This window comes from Sinocyclocheilus rhinocerous, unplaced genomic scaffold (genome assembly GCF_001515625.1).
Source record: "Sinocyclocheilus rhinocerous isolate Xijiao unplaced genomic scaffold, SAMN03320098_v1.1 scaffold140, whole genome shotgun sequence".
In the NCBI taxonomy this organism is placed as follows: Eukaryota; Metazoa; Chordata; class Actinopteri; order Cypriniformes; family Cyprinidae; genus Sinocyclocheilus; species Sinocyclocheilus rhinocerous.
This window is the reverse complement of record NW_015642053.1, coordinates 3,334,615-3,356,705: the sequence shown is the minus strand read 5'-3', so window position 1 is coordinate 3,356,705 and position 22,091 is coordinate 3,334,615. Positions and strand designations below refer to the sequence as shown.

General features: G+C 36.6%; 1 protein-coding gene across 3 annotated transcripts in view; it reads right to left on the bottom strand.

Annotated features, from left to right (window-relative positions):
- vti1a (vesicle transport through interaction with t-SNAREs 1A) overlaps positions 1 to 22,091 on the bottom strand; it is a 134,713-nt gene that overhangs the window by 43,157 nt on the left and 69,465 nt on the right. For 2 of the 3 annotated variants that reach the window (XM_016572346.1, XM_016572347.1), the window contains 2 exons: positions 9,236 to 9,306; positions 4,671 to 4,732 (listed from right to left, as the gene is read on the bottom strand). In XM_016572346.1, the coding sequence (XP_016427832.1) occupies positions 4,671 to 4,732; positions 9,236 to 9,306 (133 nt within the window). Of the gene's footprint in view, positions 1 to 4,659; positions 4,733 to 9,235; positions 9,307 to 22,091 lie in introns of all 3 variants that reach the window. The other variant, XM_016572349.1, reaches the window with a different exon arrangement.

The window sequence follows — 22,091 nt, the reverse complement described above, 5'->3', positions numbered from 1 at the left end:
TTTTTTTGTGATTTAATATTGTCTGATTTGCATTTTGCGTGCATTTATTGCCAGATGTAAAGGGCCACTCTCGTTTATTCACATTAGGCTATGTGTTAACAGGACTAAAAAGGAATAGTTCACCCAAAAATGAGTTACCCTTATGTCATTCCAAACCTGTATGATCATCTTTCTTCTGTGGAGCACAAAATAGGATATTTTGAAGAACGTTGGTGTCCAAACAACAAACAATGGAAACCTTTTGAATTTCATTGTATTTTCAATATCAGAAGAAAGTCATACAGGTTTGTAACAAATTAAGGGTGAGTAAATAATGAGTAAATTGGGTGAGCTATCCCTTTAAAACCTTTAAAAGATTCAAGCCTTGTTAATACATCTTACTTTTGCAAAACAAATCTACCAAACTACTTCTAACTGTAAGTTTGTATGTCTAAGAACTTCTAGCGCAAGGTCACATTGCTCATGCTGTTTCAGCCCTCCTCCAAGGCTGCTTTGAAGGCTCGATTGAGTCCAGTAACTTGTGTATTAAACAATCCGTCATCAAGGCAAATGTTTTAACTGGTATGATTATTCTTTAATAATATTATGATTTCTTTAAGCAGGCATTGCCATTAAAATTTAATGAGATGAGTATGACCATGACAATATAATTAAAACCCTCAGGAGTTTCTGAAGCTGGCCATTAATAATTTAGAGCGAGCTGGAGCACGAGACGGCCCAGCTCAGTAGTCTGCTCAGGGAGAGAGAGAACGAGAGGACCGGGAGAGTAAAACTGCTTTGCCTGTCATGATGTGAGTTTACTTTGATTAAGGGCTGAATTACCAGACTATCAGAGATGTGTCACTGTTAAATCCCTCTGTTAAAAACCTTTTGGGATACGCATCTCTTATTTGATACCAGTGTATTATAAACAGATTCGTTTGAACTCTGCAAAGTCGGGGATGAAAACAGGAGCTGTGCTCAAAATGCACGCAGTGTCCTCGGAGCGGAAGTATCACAGAGTACACATATTTGGAGTCATCCTCACCCACACAGTGCTCTCCACTCAGGGTAAACATCTGGTGCGGCGCGGGTCTCTCTGTCTCCATCTTACAACAATATTTATCGTGACGGGCTAATGCTCTGTCCTCAACTCACAGCTGAGGGCCTGTGAACCTCACCATGACAAACACAACCCATGGAGTAAGTGAGTGTGCGTACAAAGGCCAACGCAGATAATCAGGTTACGTAGCGCCGCGGGGAGTCAAGTTCACCTCGCTTTCATTTGAATTACCCTCACATCTGTACCCAGCGCAAGCAAAGAATTAAATCATACTGTACAGCCATTTGAGAAAAATACAAAGTCAAAAGCCCTTTGACCCTGAGAAAAGACGATGCAGATTTTTAAAAAGCAGATTTGTACATTTTCTGAAGAAAATGCGTGCTGCTTGTACAAAACTTGTCGCTGTTATGAAAAATGTTACCCCTCTTCCTCAATGCCTAATTAAAAAAATGTAGCACATTACTGTGATCACTTGTCCTTAATAAAAATAATAAAGATTATTATTATTATTATTATACAATTTTTTTCTTAACCAGTTAGTGTTACGCAACTTGCTAACTGATGGATAACTAAAAACAAAGAAATGGAAATGTTTAATGTGATCATTTTAGCTTCTGTTTTTAATTAATCTAAATTAAAATATGTAAATGTATTATTTTCACAATCAAGAATATATACAATGTAAAGTGATTTTCCAAGGCACCAAATTATGTACCTATAAAAAAAAGGAAAGGAGATATGATCTTACATAACTCCAACATTTTAGGGTGATTCCTAAGTGGTTGCTAAGGTTCTGGATGGTTGCTAGGTGGACACTCACTGGCCCAAGTTAAAAGACTGCCCCCTGAAGTCATCTTTCAGTGTAACTCTTTGGGATTTTTTCAATGTTTTATCACCACCCAAGTAAAAGTCTGAGGTCTGATCACTAAGAAAATTAATATTACACCTTTCCAAATCAATCCTCATTATTTGAGGTATCTTGCCACAGGACAAGGTACACAGCGAAACTTAATACTTAGGGTTAGGGGCAGTGTTGTTCTTGTAAACTAAATATAAACCTAAACACTATTAAAAATGATTTACATTAAACAAAAGCTAAATTAAATATAAATATTGGATGAAAAATTTTACATTTCTAAAATTTCTAAAGCTAAAACTAAAATAAACAGATTAAAGTTAAACAGAAATAGAAAATAAATAAATACAAATAGAAAACAACTAATAAAAATGAAAATTTACAATTGAAAATATAAAAGTGAATAAAAAATATAAAAATATTAATAAAACACTATAACAGAATATTTAAGTATAGAATATAACACTGGTTAGGGGCTAAAACCAAAAAGAGTAATATGCAGTGTAGTAATAGTAATATCTAATATATTAAGCTATTAATCAAATGTCCAAAGATTAAGCAAGCATGCAATTAAATAAAAGCCAGGAAAATGTATAAATATATTTAAAAAAAAACACCAGAAAAAAGTAAACCAACATCTATTTGTTGTCTTTGCTACTTTTCTGTTGCAAATGGCTTTGAGATGCAACACAGATTTAATATGTATGTAGGAAGGCTTTATTTGCACTTTTTCAAACAGAAAGGCAAAAACAAGTTAGGAAGAGAGATCTAGAGAAAGAGAGAGAGAGAAGGCCTTTACTAGGCAGACAGGAAGAACGGGGGATGCGGTGGGCCTTCATGCAGAAAGGCAGCAGGCTGAAGGAAGACGGCGCGCGTGGAAAAAGCTCATAAATCCTGATTTGAGGCGGCCTCACTGCAGCACTACATTGCTTAAATGCTACGTCTGATTTAGTCTTCCCATTAGGTGACAGCTGAACTTTAACATTAATATGATAATATTGAAATAAGTGCGTGTTATTTACTTAGCGGCAGGACGGGATGCAATAAGAGCGAGACAGAGGGAGGTGGGAAGGAAAGGAGGATGATGAATGATTTCTGGACAGCTTCTGTGACACCCGGCGGCCGCGGCCCCTCTAATGAGACTTGACAAAATGGAGACATATGCAGAAATATTGGTTACAGTCTGCGTCCTTAGCATCTTGCTCTCTCTCTGTGTGTGTGTCTCCTCCTCTCCCTCTCGCTCGCCTCACACGTCCTGATTGTCTACGACCACTGAAGCATCTATTTCAATTGGCACTTCCTTCCTGGCCCCGGGGTTTTAAATTTAGCTGGTGTCATTTACATATTACTCTTAATCAAAAAAAGAAAAAAAGAAACAAAACCTTATCGTCACGGTTCATGAAAGGGTGCAAAGGCACTTTATAAAACGGAGATGTGACAGACATTAAACTGACTTGTGCGTGTGTGTGAAGGAGAGAGATGAGGATGGTGGAGAAAACAACAGTAAGTGGAATAGAGAGAGAGAGAGAGAGAGAGTGGCTGTGCATTGCTTTAGTTATCTCTCATCAACCACACAGGGAAAAGAGCCAATATCCCATCAGCCTGCTGATATGAATGATGAGTTCTGCTGTTTAAAGCCAATACTACATAAAGACAGAATAGTGGGAGGAACACTAGATCTGCTTTAGGGCAGAAAAGTGTTGGAAAAAACACACAAAAAAAAACAAATGCATGATGACTAGGCCCCACATGGAATCTGTGCCTGCAGATGCCAGAAATCTGAATCTGAATATATGTGATTTATTAAATGATATTGATAAATGTTGATGTGAAAAAAAAAACTAGTATACACACACTATAAGTAACATACAGTATATACATACACTATCATTCAAATGTTTGGGGTCAGAAAGATTTTTAATAAAAAAAAAAAATACTTATAAATGAATACTTTTATTCAGCAAAGATGTAAAAGTAACAGTAACAAAAAAATCTACGAAATGATGAAGTTACAAAATTTTTTTTGAAAAATACTGTTCTTTTGAACTTTCTAATTTTTCAAAGAAATTTATAATGTTTTCCACAAAATATTAAGTAGCACAACTGTTTTCAACATTGATAATAAACAATGTTTACACTATTAAGCACCAAATCAGCATATTAGAATGCTTTCTGTGACACTGAATACTGGTGTAATGGCTGCTAAAAATCAGCTTTGCTTTAAATACATAACATTTTAAAATATATAATGTTGTATATTGTAATAACATTTCACAATATTAAAATTTTTTACTATATGTTTGATCAAATGAATCTTTGGTGCGCAAAAAAAAAAAAAAAAAAAAAAAATTTTTTTTTACAAATTATTTAAAAATCCTTCAGACCCCAACTTTTTGAATGCTAGTGTTTTATATATTATATATTAACTATATATTACATAGTTTTGAAAGATCAACATTTAAAAAATAAAATAAATAACTTAGTGAATTTAAAAACCTTTATAAAAATAAAAAAGTATAAAATATGCTTATCAATAAACTATAAATAAAATAAATTTCTACATTTAAATAGATATTAAAGAAAGTGCACAACTCAGTGTAAAGCATTACAAAGGCATATGAGTGTTTCTATGGGAACCCTATAGTTTAAAACCAGAATTCCACATATTTTCCCCCATAATAATTTTGTGTGTTCATGCAGTGGATTGGTATGGGGCCGCTATCAAACACATCCATAGAGAGGTATCAGAAACGGTCCCTACCTTCCTCTTACCTTCTCAGCATGCCGGTCAGGATCCGAGAGCTCTTGCCCAAGTTAGCGTCCGTCTCTCTCAGCTGTGGAGAAAAAGAGAAGAGAGAATGTCCACGTTAGAGGTCATGTAAAATTTGTGTCTATAGACTTCAGTCAGAGACACTGAGAACTGGAATAATGGCTGCTGAAGTTTCAGCTTTGCCATCACAAGAATAAATTACATTTCAAAACCAATTAAAATACCTGTTTGTAATAAATGTAATATTATAAACTGTAATAATATTTCACAATATTACAGTTTTTACTGTATTTTTGGTCAAATAAATGCAGCCTTGGTGAGCATAAGAGACTTTTTAATAAACATTTAAATTGAATTATTCAAAAACTTTTGACTGGTAGTGCATGTTTTACATTCAATATATGTCTCACGTAGGGGGACGCATAAGTAAAAGCTATCCATCTGGAGATGTGTGTGTATGTGTGTGTGTGTGTTTAGGAATGCTAACATTGCTATGGAAGTGAAGCCAGAGCTCTGGCAGCCATCAGATATGTGATTCTGGCTGGCCTCCTTGAGAAAGCCTCCTTCCCTGTCCTCACAGTCAGCAGGGACATGTGTATGTGTATGTGCGTGCGTGCGTGTGTGTGCGTGTGTGTGTGTGTGTGTTAGCGGGCAGGCTCAGGGACAGATGTGGTTTTAGGCGGGTTTGGGTTCTGGCACCGCCAACAGCCCAAGAGCTGCCTGATGTCTCTCTCAGCGATGGATCTGTCCCATGAGAGCTCCCTCGGCTTTTCCCAAAATCCCTCTCTCTTTCTCTCTCAGGTCAGAGCTGTGCCAACACGAAAACACATGGTGGAGCTCTATGTGAATTAGGAACCCAAAACAAGAGCCACAACAAAAGAGATTACCAGTACAGCAGATCTAGAGCAGAGTCCGATTACAGACTAGTAAATGGTCTTGGTAAGATGATTCCCAATAGCTCGATTCAATGCCTCTATTTTATTGAATAGAGTTAAAAGAGCTAGAGTCACGCAGGCCTAAACCTAAATAAAGAAAAATACAATGAACAACAATCATAGCATAACCAGAAACAAGAATATTACCCATTTAAAAAGACATTACAAGCCAACATTTTTATACTTTATGAAGTTTGGTCACTGTATTCAGAATCAAAATAATCTTGTAATCTTTTCCCAAAAATTGATAAATAGAAATCTTGACATTTGAAAAAGCCACTATAAGTGAAAACAGGAACAAGTGATGCAGAACAATTCTGACGAATGAGGGTGCAGTTTGCACACATTATATATATTTTTTTCCATATTTTGGTCTGTTTTGAAACGATGCTTTGTCGAAGCTAACCCAGCCAGGGAGATCAAAGAAAAACAGACTATGAAAACTGAAAACAACAAAACTCTATGCGATTTTCAATGTAAAAACATCGAATAATGCCAAAAACATCTGAATTGGATTTTTGAACCATCTTGGCATCTTGATGGAAATGCTGCTTTGACCTAATCACTGTAATATAAATCGCACACAAACATTCTGACCATGTGACAAATTTTGATTATTTTTGAAATGTTACATTGTGAATCAAATCGCAGAATAAAATGCAACACTGTAACAATTTAGTCTCTGTTAGAAACTAAAGTAGCTAAAGTCTGTGGGATTTCCCCCTCCGTTTGTTTTAATGTTTATCATGCAAAAAAAAAACATCCAACTTGGACATCCAACCATCTTGATATTCAGAAATACCACTCTAGAATATGTAAAAAAAAAACAAAAAACAAAAAAAGCATTCTGACCAATGAGGCAGCAGCGAATTTTGCAGGACAAAATGCAACCCAGTAACAATTTAGTCCCCATTTCAGAACAAAGAAACCAAATTATGAATTAAAAACATACCCAAGTCTATGGAATTTTTCCACTCATTTTAACATCTGTCATTCAAAAAACACAACCCTGAACATTTGGAATCATAACAGCACTATTTACTCAAGACATGCAGGATAAGTTATTTGTCAAAGTCAGAGGCTTGTTCATATACACTGAGGATGAGCAATAGTAATAGTGGTCCTTGCAAGGCACTACGTCTCTCTTAGTTTGTGTGCGTCTGTTTGAAAGAGCCTGAGTGAACTGATTGTTAAGAGACACTCCAAAAACTCTTTCATCTGCCCTTTCCTTCGCTCAAAAAGCAGTTTATTGCTCTTTCCATCTAATGTCTTGCATCTTGATGGAAATGCTGCTTTGACCTAATCACTGTAATATAAATCGCACACAAACATTCTGACCATGTGACAAATTTTGATTATTTTTGAAATGTTACATTGTGAATCAAATCGCAGAATAAAATGCAACACTGTAACAATTTAGTCTCTGTTAGAAACTAAAGTAGCTAAAGTCTGTGGGATTTCCCCCTCCGTTTGTTTTAATGTTTATCATGCAAAAAAAAAACATCCAACTTGGACATCCAACCATCTTGATATTCAGAAATACCACTCTAGAATATGTAAAAAAAAAACAAAAAACAAAAAAAGCATTCTGACCAATGAGGCAGCAGCGAATTTTGCAGGACAAAATGCAACCCAGTAACAATTTAGTCCCCATTTCAGAACAAAGAAACCAAATTATGAATTAAAAACATACCCAAGTCTATGGAATTTTTCCACTCATTTTAACATCTGTCATTCAAAAAACACAACCCTGAACATTTGGAATCATAACAGCACTATTTACTCAAGACATGCAGGATAAGTTATTTGTCAAAGTCAGAGGCTTGTTCATATACACTGAGGATGAGCAATAGTAATAGTGGTCCTTGCAAGGCACTACGTCTCTCTTAGTTTGTGTGCGTCTGTTTGAAAGAGCCTGAGTGAACTGATTGTTAAGAGACACTCCAAAAACTCTTTCATCTGCTGTTTCCTTCGCTCAAAAAGCAGTTTATTGCTCTTTCCATCTAATGTCTTCTTATCATGCTTTCTTTTCTTTTCTCCTCTCCATTTCTCCTGCCTTGCAAAATGTCTTTAAAGTGTGAGGGCCAGTCGGGGCTCCAGGGAAGGAGAGCTATTCTCCATAGACAGCAGATCTTTGAAAGGAAATGTTTTATTTCCTTTGAAATGAGCTGCCTGCCCAACTGCCATGTTGTGATCTTTAAGCATCCTTCATAAGAAGCCATCGGAGAGGCCCCTGACTGAGCTCTCTATACCTGTCTTCTAGAAAGAAAGAGAGGGTGAGAGAGAAAAAGAGAGAGAGGTAAGACAATGACAGCAGACACGACAGGGACAAACAAAATAGGAGGGATAGACTGAGATATGGAAAGGTAAAAACGATTATACATGCAGAGGATAAAGTAACAAATAAAGGTTGAAGTAAGGAGGGGGAGTAAAAAAGGGATGAGGATGTAGAGAGAAGGACATCTGATACCTGGTAGGAGAAGTGACACACAAAAAAGCTCACAAGCAGTCCTCTATATCTAAATAAATAAATATACACACACACACACACATATATATATATATATATACACATACATACATATTATATATGTGTGATATATATGATATGTATATATATATATATTATTATCATTTATTCATTTTTTTCTGAGGTCGAAGAGAATTGCGATTTAGAAAACAATTAAATCGAGAAATTACCGATATATTTCATTTATAGATGTTCTACATATATTATATAATGGACACAAAAAGGACACTCAAGCTACACCTAAAAATACATGAATGCCATTGAAAAAGAAGCAAAATATCAAAATGGCATTTACTGTATTAATAAAACTGCACAAGCAGAAGACCATAAGGAAAAAAAAGCCACAAAAAGAAGGCTGTTATAAATGAGTTATAACAGTTAGGTTAGATTATAAATAAAAAAGTTAAAAATAGCTATAAAAAACAGCACAGAAAAGTGTATTTAGAAAATGTAACTTTCTTAATACATTCATTCTAAATAGATACATTCTTAAATGCGGTTTAAGTGTCTAAAAATATATTTTTGAGTCCACTGTAAATATATATTTCATGAAAAGTATCTTGTGGAATCTAGTCTACACCAGTCTGTAATCTACAATCCCTTTCGTGACATCCGTCCAGCACAGTCACACATGTAGCGGAAAGACTTGCAGAGTTATAGCAGCCGGAAGAACAAAGAACAAACGCTTGTTCTGTCCGGAGGTGTTTTTGTTGTCCAGCTATGCCCGTTTAGACAGTCTTGCATCATGCGTGATCTCACCGCATGAGACGGGACAACTACAAAGGCTTCTTATTGGCGCTGTGCTCTGTGTCAAACATTCTGTGTTCTGTCCATTCAATCAATCACTCCAGCAGGCCCGCTATGCTAATGCGTGAGAGGTGCGAGCTGGTGTTAACTGCCCGCACTTGAGTGCGCTCCTGTTCTTTTGTCAAGTGTCTGATCTAGGACACTTTGTGCCATCCCAAAGAGCCAAGATCTGATCAAGTCAAGTATTCGTAAGCCTGTGTAATTGCTTAATGAGAAAAGCATATGTGTGTTTGTTCTGGATGAGTATTGACTCCTGAGGACCGTCTAAGGAGTGTGTTTATGGGTGTAAACTCACCCGATCGCGGGATCTCTGGATCTTCTCACGGTCACTGTGCAGGTTGGTGAGGATCTCCTGTCCCACTTGCTCTGTAAGAGGATAAAAGGAGAAACAGGCCATGTTAAGGTGTGCTTGTATTTACTGCCGTTTGGCGAAATTTCTGGGGCAAAATCAAGTTGCTTCAATACGAATTCATGCAATTGGGAATTTCTTGAGAGTCTGAAAGATTTCCTCACACAGATGTTGTAATAAGTTGGTCACGGATTTGCTGCACTGACCAAAAGAAAGCTGCTTGGTTTGAAAGTTAGTTCTGTGTTGTTGTGTTGAGTTGTAATACATTGCAAGACTAAGACAAAGGAACGCAAGACTAAGACAAAGGAACTTTTTTTGCGAAAATGTTGCTGAATTGTGGGTGTAAAAACGTATATGTTTGCTTAGGGTGGATTTTTTTTATTTTTAGATTTTTTAAGTTTATTCATTTTTTTATTCTGTAAGAAGACATGCACATAAACTGCAAAGGAAATATATTTATTGAATTTAAAAAAACTAACACTAGCTTCTCTATTCTTTGTGTATTCTATCTATCTATTTCTTTTCTTTTTATTTATTATACAATTAACAAAAGCAAAAAAGGCCTCTAACACTAGCTTGCTCTATTCTTTTTCTATTCTATCTGTATTCTTTTTATTATAAAATAAAAAAAAAACCTTGCTACATGTATTACGTTAAGCTAACTGAGACTTGCGTATCATTGCTCTTTTGTTGATTTTGATTGCTTCCATTGTCCTCATTTGTAAGTCGCTTTGGATAAAACCGTCTGCTAAATGACTAAATATATAAATTCTTGAATTAGTATTAAGGCAAAACTTAAAATTAAAATTTAAAATTACAAATCTGAAATGTTATGTTTAAATATGCAAATGAGGCATTAGAATAACCAAAAATATATAATTAAATACAGACACACACACACACACACACATATATATATATATATATTATATTTTATTATTAAATATATTCTCTAATAATAAAATAAATATTTTACCATATTTAAAGGAAACAAAATGTTAGATAAATCAGGCAAATGTTATAAGAACAAACACTTCTGTAAAAAACCTTCAGAATATAAATAAAATAAGGAATAAAAATGAAAAGTTTGATGTATGTAAGTGCTGCTGAATTGGAGATTTCTGGCTTATGACCAAGTGTATCACTTGGAAGTGTCTTGTCTTAAAAAATTTACTTTGTCTCAAGTTATAGAAATACAACGAAGGAGGGACATATCAGGATCTCAGAAACTTGAAAGTGGGCTCTTCTGAGAAAAAAAAGCTGTCAAAAAACCATAGCAACCACCTAGCAACACCCTGCCTCATGTAAAAGTCTAGTTACAACCCTGATTTCTAATGTCTGGGGATCTCAAACTACATCTCCTTCTCACCAACATGCTGTCTTAAATATTTTGCATATCCCAGCATGCCGCATCAGACCGAGCCCGATCAGCACATGCAATATTCAGCTGCTCGCTTACAAACACATTTCATCTGTCACGGACGTACACCCATTTACACGCTCACACTTAGATAAACATCCCATACATGGCGTCTGACAAGCCTGTCTGTGGTCACTGTCATATTCACATCCCAAGGGTCAAAAGAGAAAAAAAACAATGAACAAAACAAAAATCCCTTCCTCCAGCAAAAACCCTCTCCACTATAAGTAGAAACCACATTAGCAGTCTGAAGAGGAAGTGAGTAAAAAAAGTGAAGTGAAAAATCTTTGCATGGATCAAAGCTACGCTTTCAAATGCACCAAACAATTGTGAGTAAACAACGCACTCATGACTGGATTACGCTACACAGGTGTAGCTCTCAAAGAGACAGCGTGACGCTCGAGGAACAGAGGAATGGGCTACATCTGCATTCGCACAGAACGAGAAAGACCGAGACACTTAAACGCGTCTCTCGCCTTCATTAATTTCCAATCAGAGTGGGGACAGATTGAAGGATACTCAGATTTGATGGAGCAGTCACAGCGCATGTGACAGATAGGTCAGATTAAAAGAGCGAATAGAGATATTAATAACCATCATAACCGTGTCCGGCCGTCGAGCCTGAGACACGCTGCCACCCACCCGCGAGTGGAAATCTTGTGTAAAGAAAATTAAGCACTGCTATCTGTCTCTGTCCAGGGCGAAAGGGGCCTTTAAACAAATGAATGTGACACAGCCACAATGGCAACAATGCAATACACAAGCGCGCAGACACGCTCGCTCATATATCACTTCAGATGATAGATGAGACCGTTGGCATGAAGGGGTCCGAGCGCAAATGAAACAATCCTGTCAGCGCTCTATATTCTACGCTCAACGAGATATAAATAAACAGAAGGAGAAAAAACGAAGTTGCTATGCACAATAGGTACAATAGAAAACTTGACTGTCATATTTCTCAGACGCCTTTCTAGATAGCGAGATATTTCGGTGTCAAGGTCTCCTATTCAAGGGTCGTGCGCTTCGCTATCTCCATTGACTCTGATTGTTGGCATCCACATAAGTTAACATTCATTCTAAAGAAAGTGAAGTGAATACAAATGAATTAAAAGAATATGAGGGGAAAATAGAGCAGGTACATAAAAGAATTTCCACAAAATCAAGAAACAGGAGGGTTGGCTGACTGACTGCATAAAACCTGTGCCACTGAAAACACGGAATAAAACTGTTAAACCAAACTCTGTATAATGTAATATTCCTGCGGCCAACACACTGTAAAACACATTATGGACTCCGGTTTCTTTTTCCCTTGTGCATGAGTGCAAAGATAAATATTTCTCTTAGTTGCGGGACCGCAAATTGATGTTGCCATTAAGAACGAGCTCCAAAAGCACACACACACATACACAAAAACACACACTGTTGGACGATTAGCCGAGTGTACACCGCATCCCAGGGGTGAGAGGAACTTTACCAACCCACAATTCCACGGCTCTCTTCCTCTCTTGATATATCCGTTTGTCTCTGTCTATGTTTCACTAATAATCTGATCTGATCTGTCTCTCTTCTCGATTCGTATATTTGTAGAGTAATGAGACTTGGACAAGAATGTGGCAGAGGTTTGAGCAGAGAGTTTGGCTAGAGAAAAACAATCACTCCCTGAGAAGGGGAAAACGACATGATTTCTCTTCCTTCCTTTTCTACTAAGAAAAAAAAAAGAGCGGTTAGAGGGAAAAATCACTAATTTTTCACTAGACATTGTTGAGGGATAGTTGAAAATAGTTGATAGTTGAAAAAATTTAAATTCTGTCATCATCATTTGCTCTCATTTTCTTTAAAACCTGAATGATGTTATGTATTCTGTGGAACAAAAAAGAAGATATTTCAAAGAATATTTAAAACCGTTTTTGTCCATACAATGAAAGTCAATGGGGTCCAAAACAAAACACACACACAAAAAAAAAACAGGCATTCGTATCTTCTTTCGTGTTACACAAAAGAAAGACAACATGAGAGTGAATAAATAATGATGACAATTTTCATTTTTGGGTGGACTATCCCTTTAACGGTGGTATTATTTTAATTGTTATATGCAACAATACACAAAATATTGACACCAAGATGCATTACATTCAGAGCTCAGGTCATCATGTGCAATAAAACTATATACTTGAAGTGTAGCATGAATTATGGTCAGTTATTCTTTTGTGTGCAGCACTTTAGATACATGTCTACTTAATGAGGTGCTAATTAATTATCACACGCTTTAATGAGGATGCTGACATTCTGTAAATTGAGGGTGTAGCTGTGAAAAAACAGGCGTTCTGAAACAAGAAAAAAAAACTAAATAAATAAATAACTAGACTCCGTGCTTACGAACATGGCTTCGTGCTCATAATGATATAAAATATTCTTCCCCCGTTTAAGGCCCTATTAACAATTTAAATGACCCTGACGCCAAGCTTTTCCACAGGCCTGCTCTAGTTAAAGATCCAGATCCCCAAGGCCCATTTAACAAGGATATTACTAAAATCCATAACAGCACAATCATTACCGATGAGCTTGTTTTAATGCAGACTCTTTAACTGATTGCTGACCACAACTTGTGGACGAGATCTCTGTTCTCACTGCGATAATTTAGAGCAGAACTGTGCCAATACTATTACATTTCAAATTATCATTGTTCTTTCACTCAATATTAAGCTGACTGTTTATTTATTTATGTGGTCATAATTTAATGTCTAACAAATCAAATGATGGTACTCAGGTAGGCTCTCTAAAAAAAAAGGAAACTCTGAAACTAGCAGAAAACTTAGTGCAGTTCACATCTATGAGCTGCAATACTAAATAAAAGCGAAGCAAAACAAAAAAACGCAAGAAACCTAGTTGCAAGGAATAGTGATGACAGACTTTAAGCAAGCTCCAGAGCGTCTATTTAAAATAAAAAAATAAAAAATCACAAATAAGAATGAATTCAATTTGATGAAAAATAATCTATTGTATGCATAATCTACTGTATGCAATCATCATTTAAATTGTACTTAATTTAATTTTCATTTTTTAAATAAAATCAATCTTTTACTCTAAACATATTTTCAATTATTATGTGATCATGTTTTTGTAAAGCACAGTACATCCTTCAGATGTCAACATTAAGATGTCAGCATTATTTCTAAAATTTATATTTACATAATGTACCACGTTAACAGGTTCACCTACACTGCTTTTCAGAAGCCATGGCAAAAGAAGAAAGACTGTGTACCGCAACATAACTGCAAGAAAACTCTATGTTTTGTCTTCGTGGGCGGCAAGCAGAAGCAAACATACTACATGAACAATGTGAATCATATCCTCAAACGAATCTTACCACCTGTTTCTTTTTAGTGACTCAAAAACCTATAGCATGACTGGTGGTCGTTAATCCCGAATAATGACTCTTTTGAGCCGGTTCTTTTAATGAACAGTTCTATGCAATTTACAACACAAGATCAGGGGATTTCTTTCATATATAAGCAAAATAAACTGAAATGAATTGGATCAAATCAAATCCAACTTAAATTGAGAGCTAGTATCAAAACAGATCAGGAAGTCTGTATCAGTACCCAGTCCTACTTTAAAGATGAATTATGATTCAGCTCGAGAAGTCTCTAAAACACCTTGACACGTTGAAAGCCTGAGTGTTTAATTACCAGTAATTCCTTTAGCTGTTATTCATTTCTTTTTTATCTTTTTTTATCGTGTTTCCTTTTATTCTGAGTATATTGCTTCAACTTTACTACTTTTCCCATCCCTACACTCCTGAAACATTGTGTTAGTGCAGTCAAAGTTTCTTTTATCTTTCGGTCTGTCTGTCTTTCCCTTCTGTGAATGACCGTGCCTGTCTGCCTTTGAGCTTGGCCTGCAGGAACATCAAATCACTCAGGACATCTCGGAGGTCTGAATGTCACTCGTTTTCATCCCCCTCTTCCTGCCAGCCGTTGGCAGCAAGATGGAGGCAGAACACACCGGGGAAGAAGCGTTTTCTACCTCTCCGTTCCCTCGTCCTTCTATCCATCCATCCACCTCCCCTCAGCAGACACGTATAATTGGGCACATCATCAATTTTACAGCAGCTGTTTGAGTGTGAGTCCTCTCTGAGTTGTCTGAAGCCCTCTGTCTGTCCCCAGAGCTGAAAGGGTACATGCCCTGACACAGGCTCACTCCCAGGCTCCGGACGGCTTTTTATTACAGAGTTGCAGCCACTTTTTGAAGGTTACCACACACACTTCTATCTGGACACAATCCACAGACACAGCCAAATGAGAGCAAAAGTGCCCAGGGGAAGAGTAAAGGCAGGTCCAACAACGACTGCCCCCCCCACACACACACACACACAAAGCAAAGCAGAAACACAGTTCCTTTCTCTTTATTTTAGACAAGTTATTCCCCTGTCTGGGAGCAAAGTGCTGATGGCACTTTTATTATTCTTGTTATTTGTTTACAGTATTCAACTGCTGAGCCACCAAATTTGAGCATCTTCTCTGTTGTAGAATGAACAAACATAAAACAAAATGTGTTTTTTTTTTATTTAAAAAAGGAAAATTCTTTCATTATTTACTCACCCAAAGCGAATACTTTACTTTCTTATGTGCATCAAAAAAAAAAAAGAGTCTTCAAAAACTGCTCAAATAAATCAGTCGGTTCACTGACAAGAACTGGCACAAAAGAACGATTAGTTTACTAATCCTGTTCCCGAATGAGATTAGTGGAAGTCCGATTTGTAAACAAATTCTAATAAATAAATAAAAATAATTTAAATAAATAAATAAAACAAAGAAAAAAGGATAGCCTATAACTTTTTTTTAAATAACTGTAGATAAAAACTATTATTGTCAATTTAAATCACTTATTTCTAATTTTTAAGAGTGCTAAAATGTTACATTTGCCAGAAATATTCCAATTTGGCCTAGTCCTCTAACCAGAATTTTTTTACTTCCCTCTGTAATTTATTTACAAAAAAATAATACAATTCTGACTAAAACTGTTAAAACTGTATTTTCAAACTGTTCTTTTTTTATAACATTGCATAACTGACCGTTTTAAAAAATGCAATAAAGATTACTGCATCACGATTTTATAGTATTCAGTTCAAATTGTGAACCATATTGTTTATTATTATACTTAATTATATATTGTAAACACTTAAAAATAGCATGCTTAAAAGAATTTTTTTTTCCCAGAAAATTGCTGTGACCAGTTGAATCATCTGAATCATTTGGTCCAATTTGTGAACCATATCGACCACAAACTCTACTATTTGGCTTCATAATGCATAAAATGTAGTTTGCAAGCCATATGAAGCGCTACTATGATGTTCCTTGGGGGAATTTATGGATATAGTAATTTACCCGATTGTATGTTAAAGACCCGTGAAAACTCTTTAAAATGTTCCTTTATATATAATAATTTTTGCATCCACTATTGCTTTAGTACAAAGGTAAAATCATCAACCCAAAGCTAAATTTGGGCCTAGTCTTGTTCAAAACTGGGTTTAACAGCCTAGACAGACAGAGGATGGACAGAATAATATGGATAGGAAGAGAATGTATTAGTTTCAAAGGGATGAATGAGAGAGAGAAGGGCCATGGCCTGTCTGTGCGAGAGCAAGCGCTGGGTAATCAGGCCCCATTTCACTGGCCTTTTTTCACTCCGCTGGGCTGTGTTTTATTCATTGGTTCAGCCCTGACCCTGCCGCGCTTCTGCTCTGACAAATCACTTCTGATTAAGACAAATCTTTATTAGCCGGCCACTCAACTTTCCCTATTAATCATTCTCTTCTCTCTCTCTCTCAGTCTCTGTCTTCCCAGCTCACACAGCACATCTCACACACTCTTCTAAAGGCCTGATTACTGCCGATTGTTGTGTGTGGAGATGTGAGGGCTTCTTCTGGCTGATAAGACACAGGTTTAATGGGTATGAATGACCACGCCAGAGGGAGAGTGTGCGCTAATAGAACCATTTGTTTAAGCTGGGGGGAAGACAGAGAAAATGAACCCTGATTTCCCCTCCTACTTCCACTCCTCTGAGATTGATTTGAAAGGGAAGACTCTCTCAGAGACCCTGGATGGAACGGAGGACAAGGCATGCTGGAGAACAGGTTCAACAGCAGAATGCCCCATGAGCTCAAAAACAAGCAAAGATAAGAATCGCATCAATAGCGACCGACTTCTGTATCAGTGAGCTTATAGTTGAAATAAAAGCAGATAGGAGTGATTCTTCAATTAGAAGAACTTTTCTGTCCTCTAGAAAAATTTAAATAAATCAAATTAAAGAGAGAAACAATTTTCTATAGGACAGCCTATAATAACCAACTATGCATAAAACATATTGTTTAAAATTATTATTGTCACTTTAATGACTTATTTCTAAATTTTAAGTGCTGAAAGGTTAAATTTGCCAGAATTAATCCAATAAAAAAAAAAAAACTAACTAGACTAGCCAGTAAAATTTTATAACATACCATCTCACTTTGACACTTAATGCAATTAAATGTAATATGTTTGCATCATGATCCTGTTTATTCAACGAAAACAAATCATTATTTTATAAATTATTTATATAATAATTTATTTATTATAAAGTATTTATAAAATAATTAATAAATTATTTTATATAAGTGCAAATATGATAAATGTTTTAACATAAATTACTTGCATTTTTCTAGACGTTAAATAGTCAAAATACCCATAATTGCACAATCGCCCACAAATTGACATACAACTAAGAGAAAAAGGAGCCCAAACAACAGCACTTACAGTAAAACCTAACCGCTGTTGATGTGGTGGGTGGGAAAGGTGTAGGATGGTTAGTTTTTCTTGCAGCAAATTGCTTCAATTTAATCAACTGGCATTACTGAAGCATCCAAATGAAAACTAATAGAGTCTGGGGCAGGTCTTGATTGCCTCACTTACAAAAAGTGCAGGCTGCCCACTGCTTTCAGGTTCCTCAATTAAACAGGCAGAATTTCCATGGGCCACTGGAGAGCCATACATCTACCGTGCCCGAACCGGTCAATCCGCACCCATCAAATGGACCTCATTCACTCGTTCACTTCATTCTTTCGGAGGAGGAAATTATTTCTTCGTGCAGATTAGGCCCCAGCTGAGATGAAATGTGCACCAAACGTGACCGAGCGAAATTAATAAACAGTGGTACACTGTCAGTAGACTTTATTAATATTGATGCATGTGCCGCCACTTTATTTGGTGCATTTTTTCCATCCCTTTCAGAGCAGAGAGGGCCAGTCCAAAAGATTAGTCTTTGTGTACAGTCACTGGCGTTCAAAGAAAGCAAGAAAACACATGCATTCGTCTTCATATGTCATGATAAACACGGATCATACTTCAGTGCTGCGAATATGCATTTTTTTGGCTGACAATGTCACGGATTCAGATGAAAAGTGTGGTATCAAATACGAAACATGAAATGTGAATAGGAAATGCGTGCTGTAATTCACTCTGAGCTGCAGAGGAGAATAGAAAGGAAGAAGCAAAGCCGGTAAAAGAGCGAAAAGAGAGAGAAGTGAGAAACAGATAAACGCAAGCTGGCGTGGCTGCTGCAGTGGGAGGCCTGCTCTTATAATCACCTCACTTCCTCCTAATCACATGCTGCACATCATTTACTGAACACCAGCAAACTTCACACCCTGCCAGACTCACAAGCTCCAATATGTCGGACTGGAAGAAAATCCTGACGTTCTTTTAAACAGTTTAGGAACGTTAATGATCTCATTACTGTTGATTAAAGCCTGTAACGCCTCTAATCAGAAAGTTGACAGGCAGATCAAACAGCCAAACACAAATTTTGCCTCTTAATTATCTGTAAAACACAACACCTCACGGTGTTCATCCCTGCCTATCTCTGACAAAAACCTCAGTCGAAACGATGCCAAGATCTAACACTTCCTAACAGTTCATTATCCAATAAGAAAAAAGCAAACAAAAACCCAACGAGCATTCAGATCTTAAAAGCAATCTTCACAATTAGCAGAGCGCTTGGGGAGCCCTGCAGTCCTGTGTATCGCAGGACTCCAAATTGAAACACCTTAATTATATTTGTCAAAACAATGTGCCGTCACCCTCATTTGCATGTTTTGACAGCCGCCCCCGAGTAGCTCTCAAGACTTTAGCACATTTAAACACCTACTGATTTTAGTTTTCACTTGCTCTCTCTTTTTAAATTAATCCACCAATCCACTGAGTTTTGTTTAAACGCTCTCTCCGTCCCACAGTAATCCACTCAAAACAATAGGAACGAATGAAGAATAGTGCTTGGACTCGTCATGTGATAGTACAGATTCATATTAAAGCAAGCTCTACCTGTGCCTAGAGTAAAATAACAATGCTCTTTCAGACCTACAGGTGGTCAGGTGTGCTTTGATTGGTTCAGCCGAAATAAATTGGAAACAAAGAAAGTTCCACTGATTTGTTGCAATCGATTCTTTTGGTCTATTTGGTCAATTTTCGCTCACATGCTAAATGTTTTATACAACATTTTAACAGTTTATGTCCATAAAATGCAAGTCATTGGGGTCAAAACAATATTGGACCCCAATGACTTTCATTTTATGGACAAAAAAACTGACATTTTTCAAAGGATCTTCTCATATAGTAAGTTATATACAGGGTTGGAACAACATAAGGGTGAGTAGGCCTAAATAATTACAGAATTCTCATTTTTGTGTGAGCTATGTGCTGAAATTATAATTGTATGTTATGTCACAGAGATTTTTTTTCATTAAAATTATGGTCTTGTGAATAAAGCCTACAAAAATATAGTTATATTAGTGCTCAAGCACAAAAAGGGTTCCTTATCTGACCTATAAAACAGAAAGCAGAGGAGAGACGATGGCGATTATGCCTGTGTGACAGACTGATCTCTGCGGGACAGCAGAGTTCTCCAAGGGGTCCTCGATTCATGCTTCATTATTTAGAACGTCTTCTTAAAGCCCGGTCAGGTCTCTTACAAAGACAGCCCTGATTCAGCCAAAACCAGAGCAAAAATCCGTCAAGAAAAAACATCTCTCTCTTCGCTTATATGCTGCTAAATACATCAGCGACGTGCCAATGATATGTAAAATATGTATTCTCACAAAACAAACAAAAATTCTCGGGAGAATTAGGACTGTCTGCAGTAATTTGGCTTAAGTAGAAATGGAGGGCGTGAAAGCAAGACATCAAACATGAGTTTGAATCGGAAGCACGCAGCGGCACGCTACTCTGTGCTGTTAGGATTCGTAGCGCTGACAGAATCTGACAGTTACCAACACTTAGGGATTCTCCCACTCGAGCTTTGAGTTCATTAATACTCATGAGCCGAACAGTTGTCTCATAACACACAGAAAATGCACTGGTTAAACATGTTTACCGATCAGCTTATATAAAGCTGCGGTTGAAATGGACCCACTTTCGGGGAAAAAAGCCACTGCAAACTGAGAAGCTTTTAAAAATTAAATGAGCAAAGCTTTATGGGAGCCTGGGGGGATCAAGATGTAATCTACTTGATGTAAATGGATGTTTTTTATGCAGTGACATTTTTGTTTTACACTTTGGAAACTTCTATAATGACATTAACACAAGTTACTGTAACAGTAGAAATGACTGTTTCTGATTTATTTCTACTCTGAGTATAATTATCATACTGCCCATATCTAAGCTACACTATACAAAAACTTCCATGCAAAATATTTTTGCAGGCTTCATTGTTTTAGCCAGTAGGTGGCAACAAGTAACCGAATCATTTATGTGACTGATTTGTTCAAAACCACTTAAAACAGGTTGATTCAGGAATGAACCAAATGTCTATGTGAATCATTTAATCATTCACTCAACTTATTAGTTAAAAAAACTCATTGATTGATTCAGGAATGAAACAAGAGACTTTGAGTGAGTCACTGAATCACTCACTTAAAACAAATCATTCAAAAAGTGTTTTATTTAAAAATACCACTACTGTGTTGCTAGGAAGTGCACCGTTGAACTATTTTCATTGGTGGAGCAAAAAAAGACAAAATAACTGCCAATTTTATGACTAAAACAAAAGTTTCTTAGTATTAACTTACTGTACTGTTTACTGAACTTCTGTATAAAATCAATATAAATGTTCTGGTGTCTGGTAGCTGCTAATAAGGTCCTCTTTTCTAGCTTAAAATATTACAGTCTTCACCTGGATTTGGTGGCGGTGTAATTATGCCTTTGTCCTTCTCTATTCTTTTTTCCAAGGTTTCCTCTGCATTTTTTTCTATTGCAAAGAGGCAGGGCCGTCTGCTTGCCAGAACACTACTGCTTTATCGGCCCAAACAACACCAGTTTGTCTGTTTCTTTAGGTTAATACCAACACACTTCCCATCACTAGAGAACGGCAAATAAAAACACTATTATAAGGAGGAGATGAGGCATGGTGGGAGCACACAAAAGAGATGCATCATGCGGCTCATTTAACAATAGCCATGGCTAGCCTGATGAAGAGGGATTATTGTCAGATGCCAGAGTGAAAATACACAACATAACATCAGCACAAAGGGCAGGACTACACAATCTATATTTGGTTTGAATCCAAGTAATGTCAAGGCCTCAAGTTACAATCTTTGAACGCTTCGTCCTTTCTAACAATTTTCTCATTTTGCACCTCCTTTGCTTTTTAAAATACTTACAACTTACAACATACAATGGGCACCACTGCCAATGAAGAACCAAAAAAATACTAAAAAACCAGAAGAGCTTGTCAAAATAAAATGGCATCTCTTGATTTCCAGTGTGTAGTGGCATTAACCTCTTCCTTTTGAACTGATGACGACTGTATCAAGACAACATTTTCTGAATCAAATGTAATCATCCAATCACAAATGGTATGAGTTGTGGCAAAGAGTCATGGCAAAACTGAACAGATCATGCTATGAACAGGGTTGGAAAATTACAATAAAAAGTTTATAAATACCATAAATGTTCTAAGAGTTCGCATGACTACTTTTAGCTAACAAAACTTCAGGGCTAAGTTTTCAGTGTGTTTCAAGCTTAAAGGGATACTCCACCCCAAAATGAAAATTTTGTCATTAATCACTTACCCCCATGTCGTTCCAAACTCGTAAAAGCTTTGTTCGTCTTCGGAACACAATTTAAGATATTTTGGATGAAAACCGGGAGGCTTGTGACTGTCACATTGACTGCCAAGTAAATTACACTGTCAAGGTCCAGAAAAGTATGTAAGACATTGTCAGAATAGTCCATCTGCCATCAGTGGTTCAACCGTAACGTTATGAAGCGACGAGAATACTTTTTGTACGCGAAGAAAACAAAAATAACGACTTTAATCAACAATTCATCTCCTCTGTGTCTCTCCGCATCA